This window comes from Macrosteles quadrilineatus, unplaced genomic scaffold, assembly GCF_028750875.1.
Source record: "Macrosteles quadrilineatus isolate MER2022 unplaced genomic scaffold, UCM_ALF_1.0 Scaffold_8__2_contigs__length_117827958, whole genome shotgun sequence".
Lineage (NCBI taxonomy): Eukaryota > Metazoa > Arthropoda > Insecta > Hemiptera > Cicadellidae > Macrosteles > Macrosteles quadrilineatus.
Window position 1 is genome coordinate 4,692,987 of NW_026542601.1, and position 17,652 is coordinate 4,710,638.

The window sequence follows — 17,652 nt, forward strand, 5'->3', positions numbered from 1 at the left end:
GGTGAAGAATTATGGAAGTTATAGTGTAACGACAAAAAAGAGTATACTTTAGAAATTATAGCATAATGTATAGATAATATATATTGATGTTTTTATCGTTGGTTAGTCTATGGTACAACCGAGGCGTTGGGTGGCCGTGTACGCTTCCATTTAGGTACCACCCGGACAAGAGGTGCCACCACGACATGCCAACCTTTGAAGCTTAGATAGTTCGCTTAGTCTGCAGGTTTGCTACGACAGCAAGAGTATTGTAAAATTTAAGCCCAGTCGTTTCAGTAGTTTTTGTGCCTGTAATCTTTGCTATTAGTAATACTCATACAGACAGGTGGACAGACACCATTAGATTTTTATATAATATTATTATAGATTTACAATCATATGAAATTAAATGAAATCGTAAAAATATATTGAAACAAATGAACAGCAAAAGTTAAGCATCCACATTTTAATTTCTAAAGCATAAGAGATGTTTTGGTTGAGATTAATCAATAAAGCATTAACTATGGATTTATAATGCTCACAAGTAAGTATTGTCATAGATAAAACATACTCCCTTAGTAGATTTCTCATCCTTATGGAACAGCTGAAGACAATTTTATTGTTAGTTCATGTACGGTTTATGTAGAGGTCGTGTTTTGTTTACAATTTGTTTCCCGTTATTACAGCCATTTAAAACCTCGTTTAACCAAATAGTACGATCTAATCATAAACAATAACTTGTCCCCTAGTTATATAACCAAACAGTAAAGCACAAATCAAGAAATTAACCCTAAAATAATGGAAACAAAGTTTCATCGACACTAGCACCTTTGTGTCACGTACATGAACTAGACACGAAAAACGTGCTTCAAAATTTACAATGGGATGAGAAGTCTACTTGTGTTGGTTAGTCTATGGTATTGTGAAGTGCATGATTAGTTTGTATCATGTTTGTATATACTTACAAGACTGTTAGTACCACCTCAAATATTAATCTATATTTGCTACTCCATGGTTAATCTTCCTTTTCCGTCTTATTCCCCTTCTTTTCTCAGTAGTTTACTTCTTCTTGTTCTTCTTTTCCTTAGTGTTGTTGTTTGTTGTTAGTTTCGTCCGAAAAGACTGAACTGTAAATTTCTTATGTAGGCTAAAATAAACATTATTTTTGTTGAGAATATGCAATATGTGTGATGGTAGTTTGTTAGTAACCAATCATCATAACATAGCATAGTGCTGGTGCGTAGTAGTAGCATAGTGTCGAATTAGTTACGTTGCAGGACTCTGATATGACTTTTTATGAAGAATAAAAAGCTAAGTTAGGCCTAATTACATCGGCGAAATGGTTAATTGAATCGTAGGCCTAAATGCAATTCATTGAAAATAGGTACCATCAGATGTCACTCTGACTGCACCAATAAACATTAAAAAGGCTAGGCCTAGTTTGGATAAAGAAAATGGAAGACGGAAATAACAGAGTTGTATTTCCAAGTGAAGAAGAGGTTAAGTCATATTTTCCTGATGACGTCTGGCTTGCCATGTCTGGTTATGAAAAAATGTCTTATAGGAATATCTTGCATAACTACTATGTGATGAAAAGTCTAGGTAAGTCATTATGCAGTTTAGCCCAAGTTAACTCTCGACATTCTTTGGGTTAGGCTAAGATCCCAATTTACGCCAATTCTAATTTACCTAAGTTATTAGGCCTAAGTTAGGCTATCTTTTAACTGCCTCTAAAGTTTGTCCTAGGCCTACCCTACGTTATTGTCACACTTGAAATAGGCCTATCTGAACTTATCATAATGTTCTTTGTTTCTGAACTGGTAAGTTCTAAGTTAGGCCTACCTATAGCACATAAGCCTAGGCCTAACCTAAATAAAAGTAAAACGTAGCCTAGGCCTAGGACTGATCAAAGGTGATGCCAAATTTCTATTGGGCTGCACTTTGGTTTACCGGTACGTCCTACTGTACACTCAATCGAATGAAAATTTTCATTTTAGAATTTAGCCTCCGGATTAGGCCTAGGCCTACGTCTGAATAAGTATATTAACCCCTTGAGTGCCAACGTCCGGGGAACCGGACGTTTTTAAAACGAGCCAAAAGTGCCGAGGTCCGGCCGACCGGACGTTTTTAGAACGAGCCAAAAGTGCCAACGTCCGGCTGACCGGACGTTTCGTAATGATCGAACAGTTGTCATAACAACCGAATGGATACCTACTCGGATTCTTTTAACCCATATATTAACATTGAGTCGAAAGTTTCTATAGATGCGATACATCGATTTTCGTTGGTCGAAATATCGAAAATTCGATTTTTATGAAATTTTAACCTAAAAATCGCCAGATCGCGCTCGGAATTTTTAGCGCGACCTTGGGGAAATATCATCGGCATTTTTTGAGCGTTACTTTTATTTCTCGCCTGGCACTCTAAGGGTTAAAATGGTGTAACCTGCTTCGTGGTAATCCTATTGTTGCTAGTGTCGCAACTAGTTTCGACTTTCTACAATGTCATCTTTAGGCAAAGGCGTCAAGGATGCCAAATGGTGGTCACTTCAAATGAAGGTCGTCATTACACATAAAGTACATAAAAACACGGACATTAACACGTAAAAACGGCACATTTAACACAATTAAACAAACAACGGTAACTGTAAAGGGATGATGTGACACGACCGGGATGGATGCAAGGTCTAGACTACCGGTCAACGTGTTTGGTCGGTGCGATGACGTCACACCATTTGACTTGTTATCAGTTTATTAACCATTTTAATAGAAACACACTAGAAGAATTTGAAATATACCGAGCGGTAAAACTTGACAGACAAAATATCTTAAACGACAAGCTTTTCTTCCAATCGAATTATATTTATGATACGGCTATCAAAGTACTTAGAGAAAGAGTCAGGAATGAATGGGATAGAACCTACAATTAGCTGACTGATAACAAGACAAAAGGAGTGACGTCATCGCACCGACCGACCACGTTGACCGGTAGTCTAGACCTTGCATCCATCCCGGTCGTGTCACATCATCCCTTTACAGTTACCGTTGTTCGTTTAATCATGTTAAATGTGCCGTTTTTACGTGTTAATGTCCGTGTTCGTGTTTTTATGTACTTTATGTGTAATGACGACCTTCATTTGAAGTGACCACCATTTGGCATCCTTGACGCCTTCGCCTGAAGATGACATTGTAGAACTTCGAAACTAGTTGCGACACTACCAACAATAGGATTACCACGAAGCAGGTAAGTTATTTATGCCATTTGAATGAAAAATAATGTTTTAAACTTAAATTATTCAATTACCTGTAGGCTTAGGCTACCCTATATCAATTAGCCTATTTCATTCTTTTAGTTAGGTTAGGTCAACCTAACTAACTTACCTACACTATCCAAACTCGATATAGGCTAACTTGTCGAATGCAATAATTGATATAAATCGTTCGATATATTCATAAGAATGAGTGTAGTTTATAGTGTGTGATGTTTAAACTAAAGAGCCTTCGGTAAATAAGTTAAGTTATTCTTATGTAGGCTATATTAGGGTTTGCACGCGATTTTTGAAATTATTTTTTGTTTATTCTAGGCTACCGGTACTCGACATTGCTCCAACTTTTGTCTGTGTTAAAAATACCAGCTGATCAGCTGGTCATTATTTTATTACGATTGTTTATAGGCTCATAACCAAACCTTAACTTACCAAACCTTACCTAACCATACCTACCCTAACTTAACCAACACATTCTAACCAACCTAACCTAACCTAACAAGTAACATGGCAGTGCTACAACAACCTATTTAAATAGGTTGGTAGGCCTACTGAAAAATTTCCCAATTCCAAGCAAATTTTTCATAATTCTCCTTACTAATTACCCATTATTTCCCGTTAAATTACCTTTTTACACAATAAATTACGATTATAAACCACGTTAGATGTCTCCCCCACCCAAAACCCCGAATTCCCACCTGTCCCTTTGTGAGTTGGGGGTGCTGGTAGTATCACATTTTCGTTTAGTTTAGGTTTGGTTAGGCCTATGATTAAGTTAGTATAAACAATTTACCTATAAGTAATAAAATAATGACCAGCTGATCAGATGGCATTTTAAACACAGACAAAAGTTGGAGCAAAATCCAAAAAGCGTCACTGAATTGTTAACTTAGTATCACATTTTCGTCAAAATCTCGCTTATTTGACGTCGGATCGAAAGAGTTCTTGCATATTCGTGATCTGCTTAATATTACGGTTAATTTGAATACCCACTTTCGTATTTGGGTAAAAAAATATTTTTGGTTGAAAGAACGTGATTTTTGGAATCAGCTTAAATTTTTGAAAGTTAGAATGACAAAAAATTTCAAAAATCGGGTGCAAACCCTAAAATGCATCTTAACCCAACCTTCTATCATGCTTGTACCTAGGCCTAAGTTAACTTATTAATTCTTAAAAGCGTTTTTATTTTTAATCACACTGAATTTCTGTTTCTGAAAATAACAATTTTGGTTTGTTTGTTGATTAAGTTTATCTTATTTATTTTTTAAACCAAAGGAGGGCCTATATTCCTTTAAGTAACAAAGGCTCTAGGCCTAAGTAATCTTTTGAAAAGACAAGTTTAAAAAAGGGCGGGTAATTGAAGGGGTTTGCATTTCATAACCTACATAAATTAATTAACGGAGTCCTTGATTAAGTTTGGCCTAGATGAGTTTTAAAAACCTCTGTTCAAGAATAGCCTTTGTCAAAGACGTACAAGTAAGATTGACGCCTTTTTTTGTCCCACCTTCACATCCTAGGACTCAAAAAGGTTCTAGCCCGGATCTGTTTAACTTAACTTAGGTACATACATACATGATACATGATCTCTCCGTCCGTAGTCCTTTGCCTTAAGGAATTGGACAGGTCAGGGTTAATACAAAGAATAACCAGCTTAATACTAATTTTTGTCACCGTCTAGGTAACTGTCTATGTCCTCTAAACTTAACTCTACTAGATATTTTTTTAATTCTGATTTGAATTTTGTTAAGCTCTGAATTTCAAGTAATTTTTTCGGTAGGGCCTGGTACAATTTCATTCCCATGTAATCTGGTTTGTGTTCAAATTTTGTGAGTTTATGTTGGATTGCATGTGTGCCCTTTGTTCGTGTGTTGTAAGTGTGATTTGTAAAAGTTGGTTTAATGTTCTGTGATTTTATATAGCAAACTGATTCATAGATATAAAGTGAAGGGACTGTGAGAAAGCCAAGTTCTTTATAAACATTTTTGCAGCTGGTCCGAGGCGGCATGCCCAAGATTGCTCTTACTGCCATATTCTGCCAAACAAAGATCTGGTCAATATTCTTCTTAACAGCTCCCCATAGAATGATTGAATACAAAATGTGCTGTTCTATTAGGCCAAAATACACAAGTTTAGAGAGAGCCAGGTTTCCGAAGGTTCTTATTCTTCGAAGTACAAAGACCCCTCGAGCCATAGACCCCTCCAGTTTTTTTATTTGTGCATCCCAGCTCAATTTATTGTCCAATCTCACCCCCAAAAAGTCGGCAGTTTTTGAAATTTGAATTTGATCCTCTCCAATTAATAGGTTCGGAGTCCTATTATTTTTTAAATTTTGTCTTTTTGTTTATTCTAAGAAGTTCATGAACTAGCTCGATCGGACTATGTAACTTAATTAGTATTGTTGTGTTCATGGGTTGTGTTTTACTATCCCTGCACCTATTTGTTGGTGTATGCATGAAGTCAGTACTCACTTGCCTCGCACGGGAACTATAACGCTTGTTTACAGGCTTAGGCTTATTCAGAACTTTTTTTCAGATTTAAAACCGAAAAAACCCCCATTTTTGACTTTGTATCAGAAGAGAACTTTCAAGAGGAAACCCAACAGAAATATGTGTCCAGTATCTCCCAAAAGAAAACCTTCAATGAGAGCGAGTTCTGTTAACAAAGGAATGGTAAATAAGGTCAGTTTAGTAGTTAATTACAGTTTTAGTTGTTTACAGGGTGTTGCACAAAGAGGCTGCTATTTTAAAATTATTATTCAAGGTGTATATCGTTCAAAAACTCACTATATAAGTAGACAAAAAGTGCCTACTCCTTTTAGCTATGCGAATAAATAGCCACTACCAAAACTCATAATTTCTCACTCGTGGCCACCCTTCCCCAACGGCCATGTAACCTCTACCCCAGCTACCCATGTAGCACAGATGGTTGGGCCAACGTTGGTAAATTGTGGAGCCACACAGTTGGCCAACGGTAGAAATGTCACCTCTTTAAACTGTTTTCCAGCCAACCTTTGTCCAACAATGGCCCAACCAAAATTACTTCACACAAAATAATAAAGATTTAGTACGAAAAGCATAATTATTAGTTGAGTAAATTGATTAAATAGTTCATAAAAACAAATTTTGAAAAAAGCTGGAACAAAATTTTCTGGCCCAGACGGGTCTCGAACCCGGGTCCTTCGACTTATGAGCCTCTTACCTTACCACTGAGCTATCTGTGATTGTTGATACAGAGAGTTTTCAAGTGGTGAAAGAGTAGCCGACAGTTGCAATGGTCGCAATACTTCAAACATTTTTGATACTACACAGTATAATATGATTCTGTTAATCTGTTAAGGCATCATAAGTAGTTATTTTTTTTTTTTTTTGGAGTTAGAGAGGATACTGGTATTTGAATATAGATTAATTAATTACCGTTAGATTATTAATGCTATTATAATTGACTGTTATATGATTAATTACTCTTTCCCCTTAAATTGTTGCAAATAAGTTAAAGAATATTAATTTAAAAAATATTTGCATTATTATAATTATTAAAATTCATTGTTGTAGCCCCGGAACTGTAATATATAAAATATCTGGTTTTACAATACCTTTATCAGTTTCAAAAACTTTTGGAACTTATAAAGGTATTGTAAAACCAGATATTTTATTATAATTATGTTGTGAAAGCTAGACCCAGAGAATGAAAGTCATGTAAACTCAACTATGGACCATCGTTGGTCCAACAAAAGTATCTTTTGTTGGTCCAACGGAGTGAAAAACGGTTGGACAACGGTTGGCTTGATGTATGATACCCAACAATGCATATTAATGTATTTCATTAACAATGAACCAATGTTGGTCCACAGTTGTAAAAATTGGTTGGCCCAACTACGAGATATACAGTTGGACAACGGTTGGTTGGTTGTGGAAGCTCCAACCAACCATCGACCAACTGTCCCACTGTTGGCCAACGTTGGCCCAACCATCTGTGCTACATGGGTAGAGAGTGTGGCCTTGGCTAGAGGCCTTTTCTGCCACTTAGATGGGCTTTGTTAAGTTGTGATGTGTGCATGTTTTTTGGCGGGTTTGCGTGCTTGCCTGGGTGTCTGCACCCTTTTTATTCGTATTGCATATCAAATGTATTCAATTTGATAAACTTTTGCTAAATTTAGGCCTACCCTAAAAAAAATGCCTTGGGGTAAGATGTAAGTTACTCGGGAAATATGCAGGAGTTCGTCCAAGCCCATTTGCTGGACACGGATTAAATAATAACAGGGTCCTGTTATTATTTAATACACAGGGTGTCTAGTAGTCGGGAAAGTCGGGAATTAGTATTGAATTTCAAAATGGTATTGAAAAGTCGGGATTTAGTCTTAAATTTGATTTCAAAGTCGGGAATTTTCATGATTTTGCCGCGATCGTCGTCTTGCGTTTACGTAACCGCGAAAGCCAATGATGATAATATCTGCTCGGCCGCAGGAAATGTTCATGAATTTGTCGCGATCGCGGACGACGACGATGACGTTTCCGTGACCGCGAGAGATGACGATGACGTTTCTGTGACCGCGGGAGATGACGATTAAGTTTCCGTGACCGCGGGAGACGACGATGATGTTTCCGTGACCACGGGAGACTACGATGACGTTTCCGTGACCGCGGGAGACGACGATGATATCTGCCCGGCCGCGGGAAATGTTCATGATTTTGTCGCGATCGCGGACGTCGACGATAACGTTTCCGTGACCGCGGGAGATGACGGTGATGTCTAAACAGCCGCTGGAATTGTTCATGATTTTGCCGCGATCGCGGACGATGACGATGACGTTTCTGTAACTGCTGCAGTCAATGATGATGTATAAACGTACGGTATGTGGAAGATTTCATGATAAAAAAAAACAAATTTGCTAGTTGCTATTTAGTTTTTTATTGCTGCATTATTTCTTTACTTGAAAACACGACATTATCATAATACTACTTTATGACAAAGACAAGGGTTGGTGTAGTATTATTTAGAAAATTTGGTTAAGCTATAAAAATTGGTATCTGTATCAAGATTCAAGAATCGATACATTTTGGTATCAACACCCTCTAATTGTTGAAAAAACTAGTCTTGGAAAATCTGGAATTAGTCTTGAAAAGTCTGGAATTAGTCTTGAATTTTGTAATGGAAATAAACTAGACACTCTGAATACAGTTAATAACTGCTTGGTTACATTTAGGATAGGAATTAATAGGTACTTCTTAAGATCAAGTATCAAAACGGCGACATTAAAATATTATGGAAAGCTCTTTTTAAAAACACTGATACCCTGTCCATAGGTACTTAAATGTGTCATTCATTTCATTTTTGAGCTCTTAATAACAGACATGTCTTTCCATTCTCACTCTTTATATCTATTTTATTTTAGGGGACGGAACAGGAAAAAGAAGCAGAACATGTTTCAAAAGAGCAAAAAACAAAGCAAGAAAATACAGAGGTGCAGAATAAATTGGTAGAGCTTTTTGATGAAAATCACAGATGGCAGTAAGTATGAATTTGTATTGTTACCCAGTTTCCGAACTATATTATTTTACTATCCGTACTTCTAACTTTTTGGGTCAACACGTAATCGCTTGTAAATTACAATTATTTTATACTATATTACTTTAACCCTCCAAGTGTCTCTAGTTTTGGTCTTAATGTTCGCCCATTTATTGCGCAATCGCATTGTTTTATTAAAATGTATCTTAGAAACTTAAAAACAATGTAAAGTATACTGTTTTATATATCATTTTGTTTGGCAAATTATGGGCTTTAATGTAACAAAGGCCTATATAAAACATTACAAAAAAAAATTTTCAACAATTTTTGTGGGGTTAACATTTCTCAAAAATTATAAAATAAATGAAAAAAAAAATATGTTTACGCTCAATAAATTGTTATAATTTATAGGTCTACAAATATTTTAAAATAGCCACTTTGTTCAGAATTTTATGAGGATTCCAAAAATATAATAATATAAGGAAGTAGGTTTGCAAATAAATAAGTTATGGGCAAAAAACAGATTTCGGTACATAGCGTTTAGCTAAGAATCCATAGCCTAACCATAGCTAGGAATCTGGCTGATAATTTACATCAATATCACTTACCTACTTCTTCAGGATCATCAACCAGCCTTTCAAAATCACTTAAATCTTCTTATAATGCACCACGTATATCATTACTTTGGATTTTTAACACTAAAACAATTATAAACGTAATAAAACACATCAGTCATCGGTGCGAAGTTAACCAAGCTGTTTACAAATATGCACGTCAGCTGTCTGCTACAATATTTTCGGAACTAAAATGAAAAGCGTATAGAAACAGACATCAGGAGAAAGCTCTGAATCTGCTGAAAAAAAAAACGATACCTTACTCGATCCAGTTCAATCCGATTCAGTCAGTCCCAGAGCCTTCGCCGTAAACAGTGTTTGTGAGTCGCAAAAGCGACACATAACACTACAGCGGATGTGTTATGAGTCGCTTTTACGACACATAACACTCGGAGGGTTAAGTGTATACGATAATAATGTCTCTACGATCGCGAGACGCAACTGCAGACTATGCTCATATGATATCATGGTGATCACAGGAGATGCTAGAGATTTCTCCGCCATCTCTCTCAGTAGACATACCCAGATACCCTATTTTTAACTGATTTGAATCATATCTACATTTTTGAAATTCTAAAACCCATAGGGCTTAGTTGGGTTATGAAAAATACAGGTTGCATTTACATTTAGGCCTATTAAGAATTTTTGAAAAACAGAGGTAACGCTGTTCCTTTTCTTCCCCACTACCCCTACACATGTACATAGACTACTTGATGAACGTACAAGACGGTATAAAATTAACTTAGCCTATATAGATTTGTTCTTTTCTTGTTGACAATAAGTTATTAAAAAATTAAGTTTTCTGATATTGAGTATGCAATTCTCTCAAACTTTTTGGTAAATTTTACATTCCCCACCTTGTCAAATTTAATAAAATAAAATAGCAAGAAATAAATATAAGACATTACCGTTCCAAAGATACTGCTAAAAATTTCTCTAAATTTTCTTCACCTGAACTATGAGTTCCTATGAAGAATCTATAATTTAGGTTGTGACATGTTTTGGTAAAGATGGCTTTTGGCCAGGATTTAAGGATTTTTTTTATGGATATAGGCTTAACAGCAGGCTCACCTTATTGACAAAATGGATTAAAAAGCACCAATAAACACAAATAAATGTACCTATATTCTAGCTCCTCAGTAATAGAGTCTTTGTTCTCAAAAAAGTAAAAGACTACTTGTAGAGTTTACTACTTAAAAAGGAGTTGTGTAATTCAGAAAATTCTATTTGTTTATGTGCTTATTTTTGTGCATTTTCATTTTTTTTCTCGGTAAGCTAAGCAAATTTTTCTCTGTAGATGTGCGTGCGTGTTGTGGTTGGCCGCGCATTATTCTATGTTTATCAAATGTATTCATTTGTGTACTTCGTATGTGTTGTTAAATGTTGAATTTGTAAATATTGACGATTACATTGCGTTTAACCATTGACCATTGGATACAGAAGTTGTATCAATAGTCAAAGGTTTAACTTAATTAATTTATGAGTGAAGAAATGGGCTTGAAAATGAAACAACTGTTTCCAAACTAGTTGCCAAAGACTAAAAATGAATTGACGACGTAAGGTACGTAAACCTATTTATTTTATTTTCCATAGCTTTGTTGTCAATAGTTAACTGGTCTCACCACGTCAAAATGTGCTAAAGATTATGCGGACCTTTAGTGTTATAATTTTATAATGGTAAATTAAACCATTCAGTTTTGTTGCAAGATTTAATATTGTTTTACTCATTTTAGGAGTATAAGGGCACATTGTATGCTTTCTGCTGTATTCAAAGTATATAAAAGGTACCAAGGAATTAGCAAAGCTCGATTTTCCCAAAAAAGAACTCCAATAAGTGTATCAAATAAATATTCAAAGGATCCAAAAGAAGAAGATGGTAAAATTGACTGTAAGAGTAATATTCATCCAAATTTAACGAACCGTAAAAACAAGGAAGTTGAGGCTGGTGACGATGACAATAAAGAAAGGGAAGATGAAAATGAGTCTTTAGACCAAATTAAGCCAGAATCTGGTCAAATTGAGGAGAAAGGCATTCCAATATCTAATCCTGCTGCAACTGATGAAGAGAAGGACAAAAAGAATGATGAAGAGAAAGGAACCAAAAAATCTGTGAGAGGTCAGTAGTTTTCTATTGTTTTTCTTTCAAGCACACAAGATATCGTATTACCATACAAGGTTTATTTTATTATTTATTCAACTTCCCCAGGGTGTAGTCAAGTGGAAAATAAGTAAAGCGTGATTTAAATGATAGGTATTTATTTGATTTTGATTTAATAAATATTTTGAAGCAAAACTATTTCAAATATCTGGTGCTAGCCTTGAACATACCACGAGGTACTTGACGTTTATGGGTTGGATTCTTAAATTTAAGATTTATAAGTGAAAAATTTTACTGCTTTATTAGTTTAATTTAACCACATGGAATGTGAATGAGGTTTGCCAATTCGTTACAAGTTGGAACACCTTTTAAAAAAAATAAGAGATTTTCTTGTTAAAACCTCAAACTTAGCTTTAGCCTATACGTTTGCAATAAGTTCACTATCTGATTTCTACCAAGTGACTAAACATACAAATGTGAATGTTTACAGTTACCTTACCTAGGACCAGGCCAGTGTGTCGCTCTGTCCAGACTATGACAGTTGCTGATGGATGTTCTCCCTCCGACTCAGGTAGGTTACCAATAACACAATTGTTTAGTAGGAGAATCATGTTTTGGAAAGTCTTGTCAAGTTGTATAAACAAATTCTCTTCAAATAAAAGTTTAAGCCGGGAAAAAAGTATCACTGTGCTGCAATTAATTATTATCTATTGCGATTGCAATCAAAGTAAAATTGTGATCATCTTCTGCGATTGTGCTGGCACATTTGCCTCCAACACTTAAACTTTCTGTATTTGCGACAGCCAACCTAAAAATTAACAAAATGTTGCGCTGTTTCTCAAAATGTGACAAATTAAGCATAAACCCTGTGTTTAAATCCTTTAACCCCCTTGACCAATACATCCACATTGGTTATCAAAGACTAATACCAAACTTAAACTTCAACAAACATCTGAAAGCTGCACCTTACTTGTGCTGAGAGTGAAGCTCAAAATCATCAGCAATGCTACACTCCTTCACAAAATTTAGGTGCTTTTAGGGGAAGAAATTTATCCCCTCCACTTACTTGATCCAACGTTATAGTCAGTTGCAGCATTGACAATAAGTAAAAGAGCAAAACTGTAGTGGGGGAACTTCCCCTTAACCGCCTACTTTTTGTGGACGGACTATAATGCCCTAGACCATTAGGTCTTGTGCCCAGCTTTCTAGATTGAGAGTTCAGATATATTTTAGTCACAAGAGTTTTCTTGTATATGGTAGAGCTTGGTGGGGCAAGTCCAACTAACAGGTACAAATATACAATGGGAAGCTGCAATTTTTGCTGTACTTAATGGTTATGCATGACTTATCTTGGAATAGGTAAAACAGTTTTAAGTTTGTCTTTGATATTGTTTGTGCTAATTTTTAAGACTGCTTGAGAATTGAGTTTTGGACAAAATTATACAATATTGTATGAAAACAAATTACAGTAGAACCTTGATAACAAGACTCTCATGGGGATTGTAAAATAAGACTTGTTATCAAGGTTGACTTTTTATCGAGGTTTGTAAAAACATGTGATTAGGGGTAAAATAATTTTAAGGGGATTTGAAAATGACACTTGTTATCGGGGGTCTTCTTATCAAGGTTCCGCTGTAATTACTATTGCCTTACTACACTTCTATTGCCTTTCCTGGTTCCTATCTCGAACATTACTCAAACTTTTAGAGCCATTTATGCTTTAGGAAATTAAGGCATATGCAATTTACTGTAGATAAACAAATTTAACAAATTTACTTTAACTCACCCAACTATATTATCTGTTATTAAGACTTGGTTATTTTCAATACTACAACTTGTTGTCGTGTTGGTCTTTCCAGCATTGGTGTTTGTGAACGCAGCCACAGCCAAGAAGTTGGCCGTCGCTCCTCCTAAACCTCTTCCACTCACCGATGAACAAAGTGAGTATGATTAATATTTTTATTCTCAATGTTTAATGTTTATTTTTGTATGAATGGCACTTACTACTGTTCTTAAAGCTTAAGTTTTTATCTTGGTTATTAGAAGTATCCTATATGATCAATGCCATAATTATAATAAGGGTGGTTCAAATTTAATTCTGGATATTTAAAATTTTCTAGAACACAAACATACGACAACAAGAGAGGTTTACGAGAGTTCAGAAAACATACTACTATAACCCAGAATACTGACCGCGTGTAGCTTTGCCTATCAATTCGTAGGCAGTGCCATCTGCAAACAATGCACCAGCATAGCAATGCTGGTGGCACTGCCTGTGAATTGACAGGCAAAGCTACACGCGGTCAGTATTCTGGGTTATAGTAGTATGTTTTCTGTGACGAGAGTGATGTGGTGCCAAGATTGAAAGCACTGAAAGTTGTTGAAATAAGAACTGATACTGCACATTAGACAACCCTGACAAAGTAATTGCCTCCTCCCGTCTCCTCCTTTTTTAATGGCAGAAGCATCACTTCCCCATTGGCTGGTCCCACTACCCTTGCTTAGCTGGTTCCATTACTGTTCAACAGTTGAAAAATACCAGGTACTTTGGTATTATCCGGAGGCCACTTTTATACAGCGCACTGTGGCTGTTATGTTAAGTTGGGTTATCATAAATGGAAAGAAAAGACTTTAATTGACACTTTCCATATTTGACATGATTACAATTAGCGGCCTTTGAGTTCTGACTCCCAGATGGCAACGATGTCGGTGAGGATGGAGTTGAATGCTTTGCCGCCGCTAGCTGCCACACCAGATACAGGCGGTGACTGATGATGCGTACCCTCTGGTCAATGACCTCGCCTTGGCCTAATTTGGAGGGGATTTGGCAAGTGAAAGTATTATTCATCTGGTATTGTTTAATTAATTGAGGATAGTTTTCCTCATAATTAAATGAGGAAAGTCCTACAAACATATTTATGACAACCCAACCGAACATAACTGCCGCTGCGTGCTGTATAAGGGTGGCCTCCGGATAATACAATTAATAGTACTAAAATCTAAATCCCAATGGACCTCTACACAAATTACATCTTATAACCACTGTTGTGTTTTTTCAGTATTAATTTTTGAGGTAATGATATTCTTTAAAAGTATTGTAAAAATTAAGCTTTATTAATGTCAATAATAAAGCCTAACCAATCCTAAAAACATTGTCCCTTGAGTAGAAGATAAAGAATAAAAATGTTAATTAAAATTTAACGATAAGCACTTATTTTATGCAAAACTTGTGTTTACAATTAATTTGTTGAATTGCAATAATTGTAGCTTTTCCATTTTCAAACTCTGTTAATAAACTTATCGTCAAGAAATAGTTTATTGTTCAATGGCCTTAATAGTAATTTTTAGAACTAAGTTTTGCTTTTAGCTAAGTAGGACTGTAGGATTCCTAGATATAAGTTTGTTACCCTTAAACATGGAGTTTCCCAAGTATTTATCTTCTTTGTTCAACAGAAAAGCTGAAAAAGAAGATTCTCAAGAAGAAATTGCGGAACTGTCGCACCATTCAAACACAGACAGTAGAAGAAAACGATCAAATTGAAACAGCTGGTTAGTGAACAATACTGATAATGTTCAATTTAATTAAATATATTAAAGATCTGGGGCCTTTTTAGTAAATGGGCCCGGGACCTAGAATCGCAAGAGGTTAAGACGGAACAGGTTGAGGGGGCAAGGAAGATAAAAGTTCTCTCAAGATGAAGTGGGGAGGGTGGTACAAATAACTCTCAGGCCTATAGAGCATCTAATGTGAACTGCAGGCATGTTTAGACCCACAACTAAATGGTCAGACAGGTTTGGTTTACTAGCTCCAGGAGCTAATAAACTTTAAACAAATTTATACACTTTTAGATGTTTTTCAAAAGGAGCTGTCTTGCCTTTTGGAACATAATTGATCAGTTTTTGGGTGTTTTGTGACTGTAAACCAAAGTTTTACAATGGCCTTTGTCATGGTATTCATATAACTGTTTTAGATCTATGCTGCAACAAACCTGCAGTGCAGACCAAACAAATTTCTATTTCGTCTGATTGGATTTTGACTAAAATATTGCCTAAACATTTCAGATGCATTCCCTATTTAAAAAACATTGGTTTTGTAATGAGTACTCAGGTTTGCTGCTAAAAGAAATGTTATGTGTGTTTTTAGTTAATTTTCAATAGCTCAGTATGGAATAAATTAATTGATAAAAATAAGCAAACTAGTTTTTACCGCATGAAACCCTGTAGTCCACCAATGATACCAGTACTGTAATGATACCAGTAGTCAGATTATGCTGGTCCGTGAATTTGTTTGAATTAACATAGGTCCTACACTTTGTACCAAATTTGATAAAAATCCTATTATTTTTACTCAAGTTATTGTTGTAACGGACCAAATATATATATATATATATATATATATATATATATATATATATATACTTTTGTGCCCACCCGGTTTGGCAGTCAGTGCGCTGGTAATTTACTCGGTGTGGCAGTCACCCGCCCGAAAGCCAGTCAGCTCTCCCATAAGCCAGTCAGGTATGGCTTCCCGTGCACTTTATACGTATGAAAACAGTAAACCGGTGCTGCTGCCTGTGTCGATAAGCGTAACTGCAATACCAATACGGAGACTGTCTCATCGTGTGTTCTATCGTGGAGTAGTGTAGCCAGTACGGCACCCTACCCTACTTTGTAGCGGTAAAACCCAGCGGTCTGTAACCTTCGTTTACTCCTTGTTACTATTTGTGTTGGGATAGTGATTAACTACGTGTTAATGTTTAAACATGTTCATACTCCAAATAAATATGATGCACCTCTAATAAGGATCGTCGAATATTAATTAATTATAATTGGTTGAATCTTGATCCTACCCGTTCATCATCTCATATTTTAAGTTATTTTGATTTTTTTTATCTTCAGTTGAAATTTTAGTCAACTACTCCTTTATACAATATTTTTTATCCTAGTATTTACAGTGTTTCCACGGACCGGGAACTATACGGATTTTCTTTATCTCGAGAAATATACGTGAATCTTGTCCGAGATACTGGAACTGTTTTTTACGCAATTGCGTAACGCGAAGGAGTAACTATTACATATGACAACGATATTATTCTATCTGATAAGAATAACCATGAAACTACACTCGAAAGATAAAATATTTTTATAATAATTTCAATTTTACAAACAAACTATTACAGGAATTATATTTTGGGACGGTTGAATGATAAAGAAGCAACAAAAAGTGGTCACGAGTGCAAATACGGGGGGGGGGGGGGAGGGGGGTACAATATAACGAACGCCAGAAACGATTATTTGTTTACTTTTCAGATTCCTTATCAAATCTCTCTCTCTCTCTCTCTCTCTCGCTCTCTAACAATGTACAGATTGTAGACTTTACGATTTAAGTTTCCCTGCAAATATTTCAGTTCAATCCCATACCTATCCTTATGGTATCCTATCTATTATTTTTCAAAATAAATAGCAAAGCAGGTTAAACTATTTTTTATTTTATTTTCTTGAAACCAAACACTCTTTACCATCCGGTATTCTGCAGAGTCAAATGTTAAACACTGTGTTTATAAAAATTGAATGGCCACACAATTTTGTGTTTTATTTTTTTTTTACTAATAGTAACTGGGATATTTATATATACCAATAAGTGCTGCAAGCTGTAATAAATGCTGCTGATTAATATCAAAATAAGTTATAATTTATTTTGTATAATACATCGGTCATTGAATACAAACCATAATGGGTTTTCTATTTGTAACTTTAACTTGCAAATACAGTAGAACCTCGCTTAACTGGAGTCGCATCATCATGATGCCTATATATTACATAACCTCACAAATCCCAAGAAAATGTTTTATTAACTGTGTTTTTCAGTCTAATATTTCTATATGAACGATATATTTAACTATTTACGGTAATTTTTATGTGCAGTAGGTTCCCAATTATTGAAATATTACAGTTCATTTAACAAAAATAAGATGGAAGCAAAACGGAGAAATATCGATCAGTATCGTCAAGGTCAACCTATACGCTCGCACCTATTACAATCTTGCACTGACACTGACATACTGACAATCGTCTGCTTCTGTCTGCTGTCACAACACTACAATATTTTGTGGTTGGGTCGTTGGGTGATTAGTAACCATGACAACTTGTGGATGTAGAGAAACCAAAGAAAGAATAGAACAAAGAGAAAT

The 17,652-nt window shown here is 35.5% G+C and overlaps 1 protein-coding gene across 1 annotated transcript in view; it reads left to right on the forward strand.

Annotated features, from left to right (window-relative positions):
• The first annotated feature begins 1,200 nt into the window (after positions 1-1,200).
• The window catches only part of LOC128999507 (DNA ligase 1-like), a 45,506-nt gene continuing 29,054 nt past the window's right edge, over positions 1,201-17,652 (forward strand). The window contains exons 1-7 of the mRNA XM_054426072.1: positions 1,201-1,581; positions 5,777-5,922; positions 8,637-8,752; positions 11,097-11,479; positions 11,952-12,032; positions 13,321-13,401; positions 14,915-15,010. Of these exons, the coding sequence (XP_054282047.1) occupies positions 1,434-1,581; positions 5,777-5,922; positions 8,637-8,752; positions 11,097-11,479; positions 11,952-12,032; positions 13,321-13,401; positions 14,915-15,010 (1,051 nt within the window). The 5' untranslated portion in view covers positions 1,201-1,433. The remainder of the gene's footprint in view (positions 1,582-5,776; positions 5,923-8,636; positions 8,753-11,096; positions 11,480-11,951; positions 12,033-13,320; positions 13,402-14,914; positions 15,011-17,652) is intronic.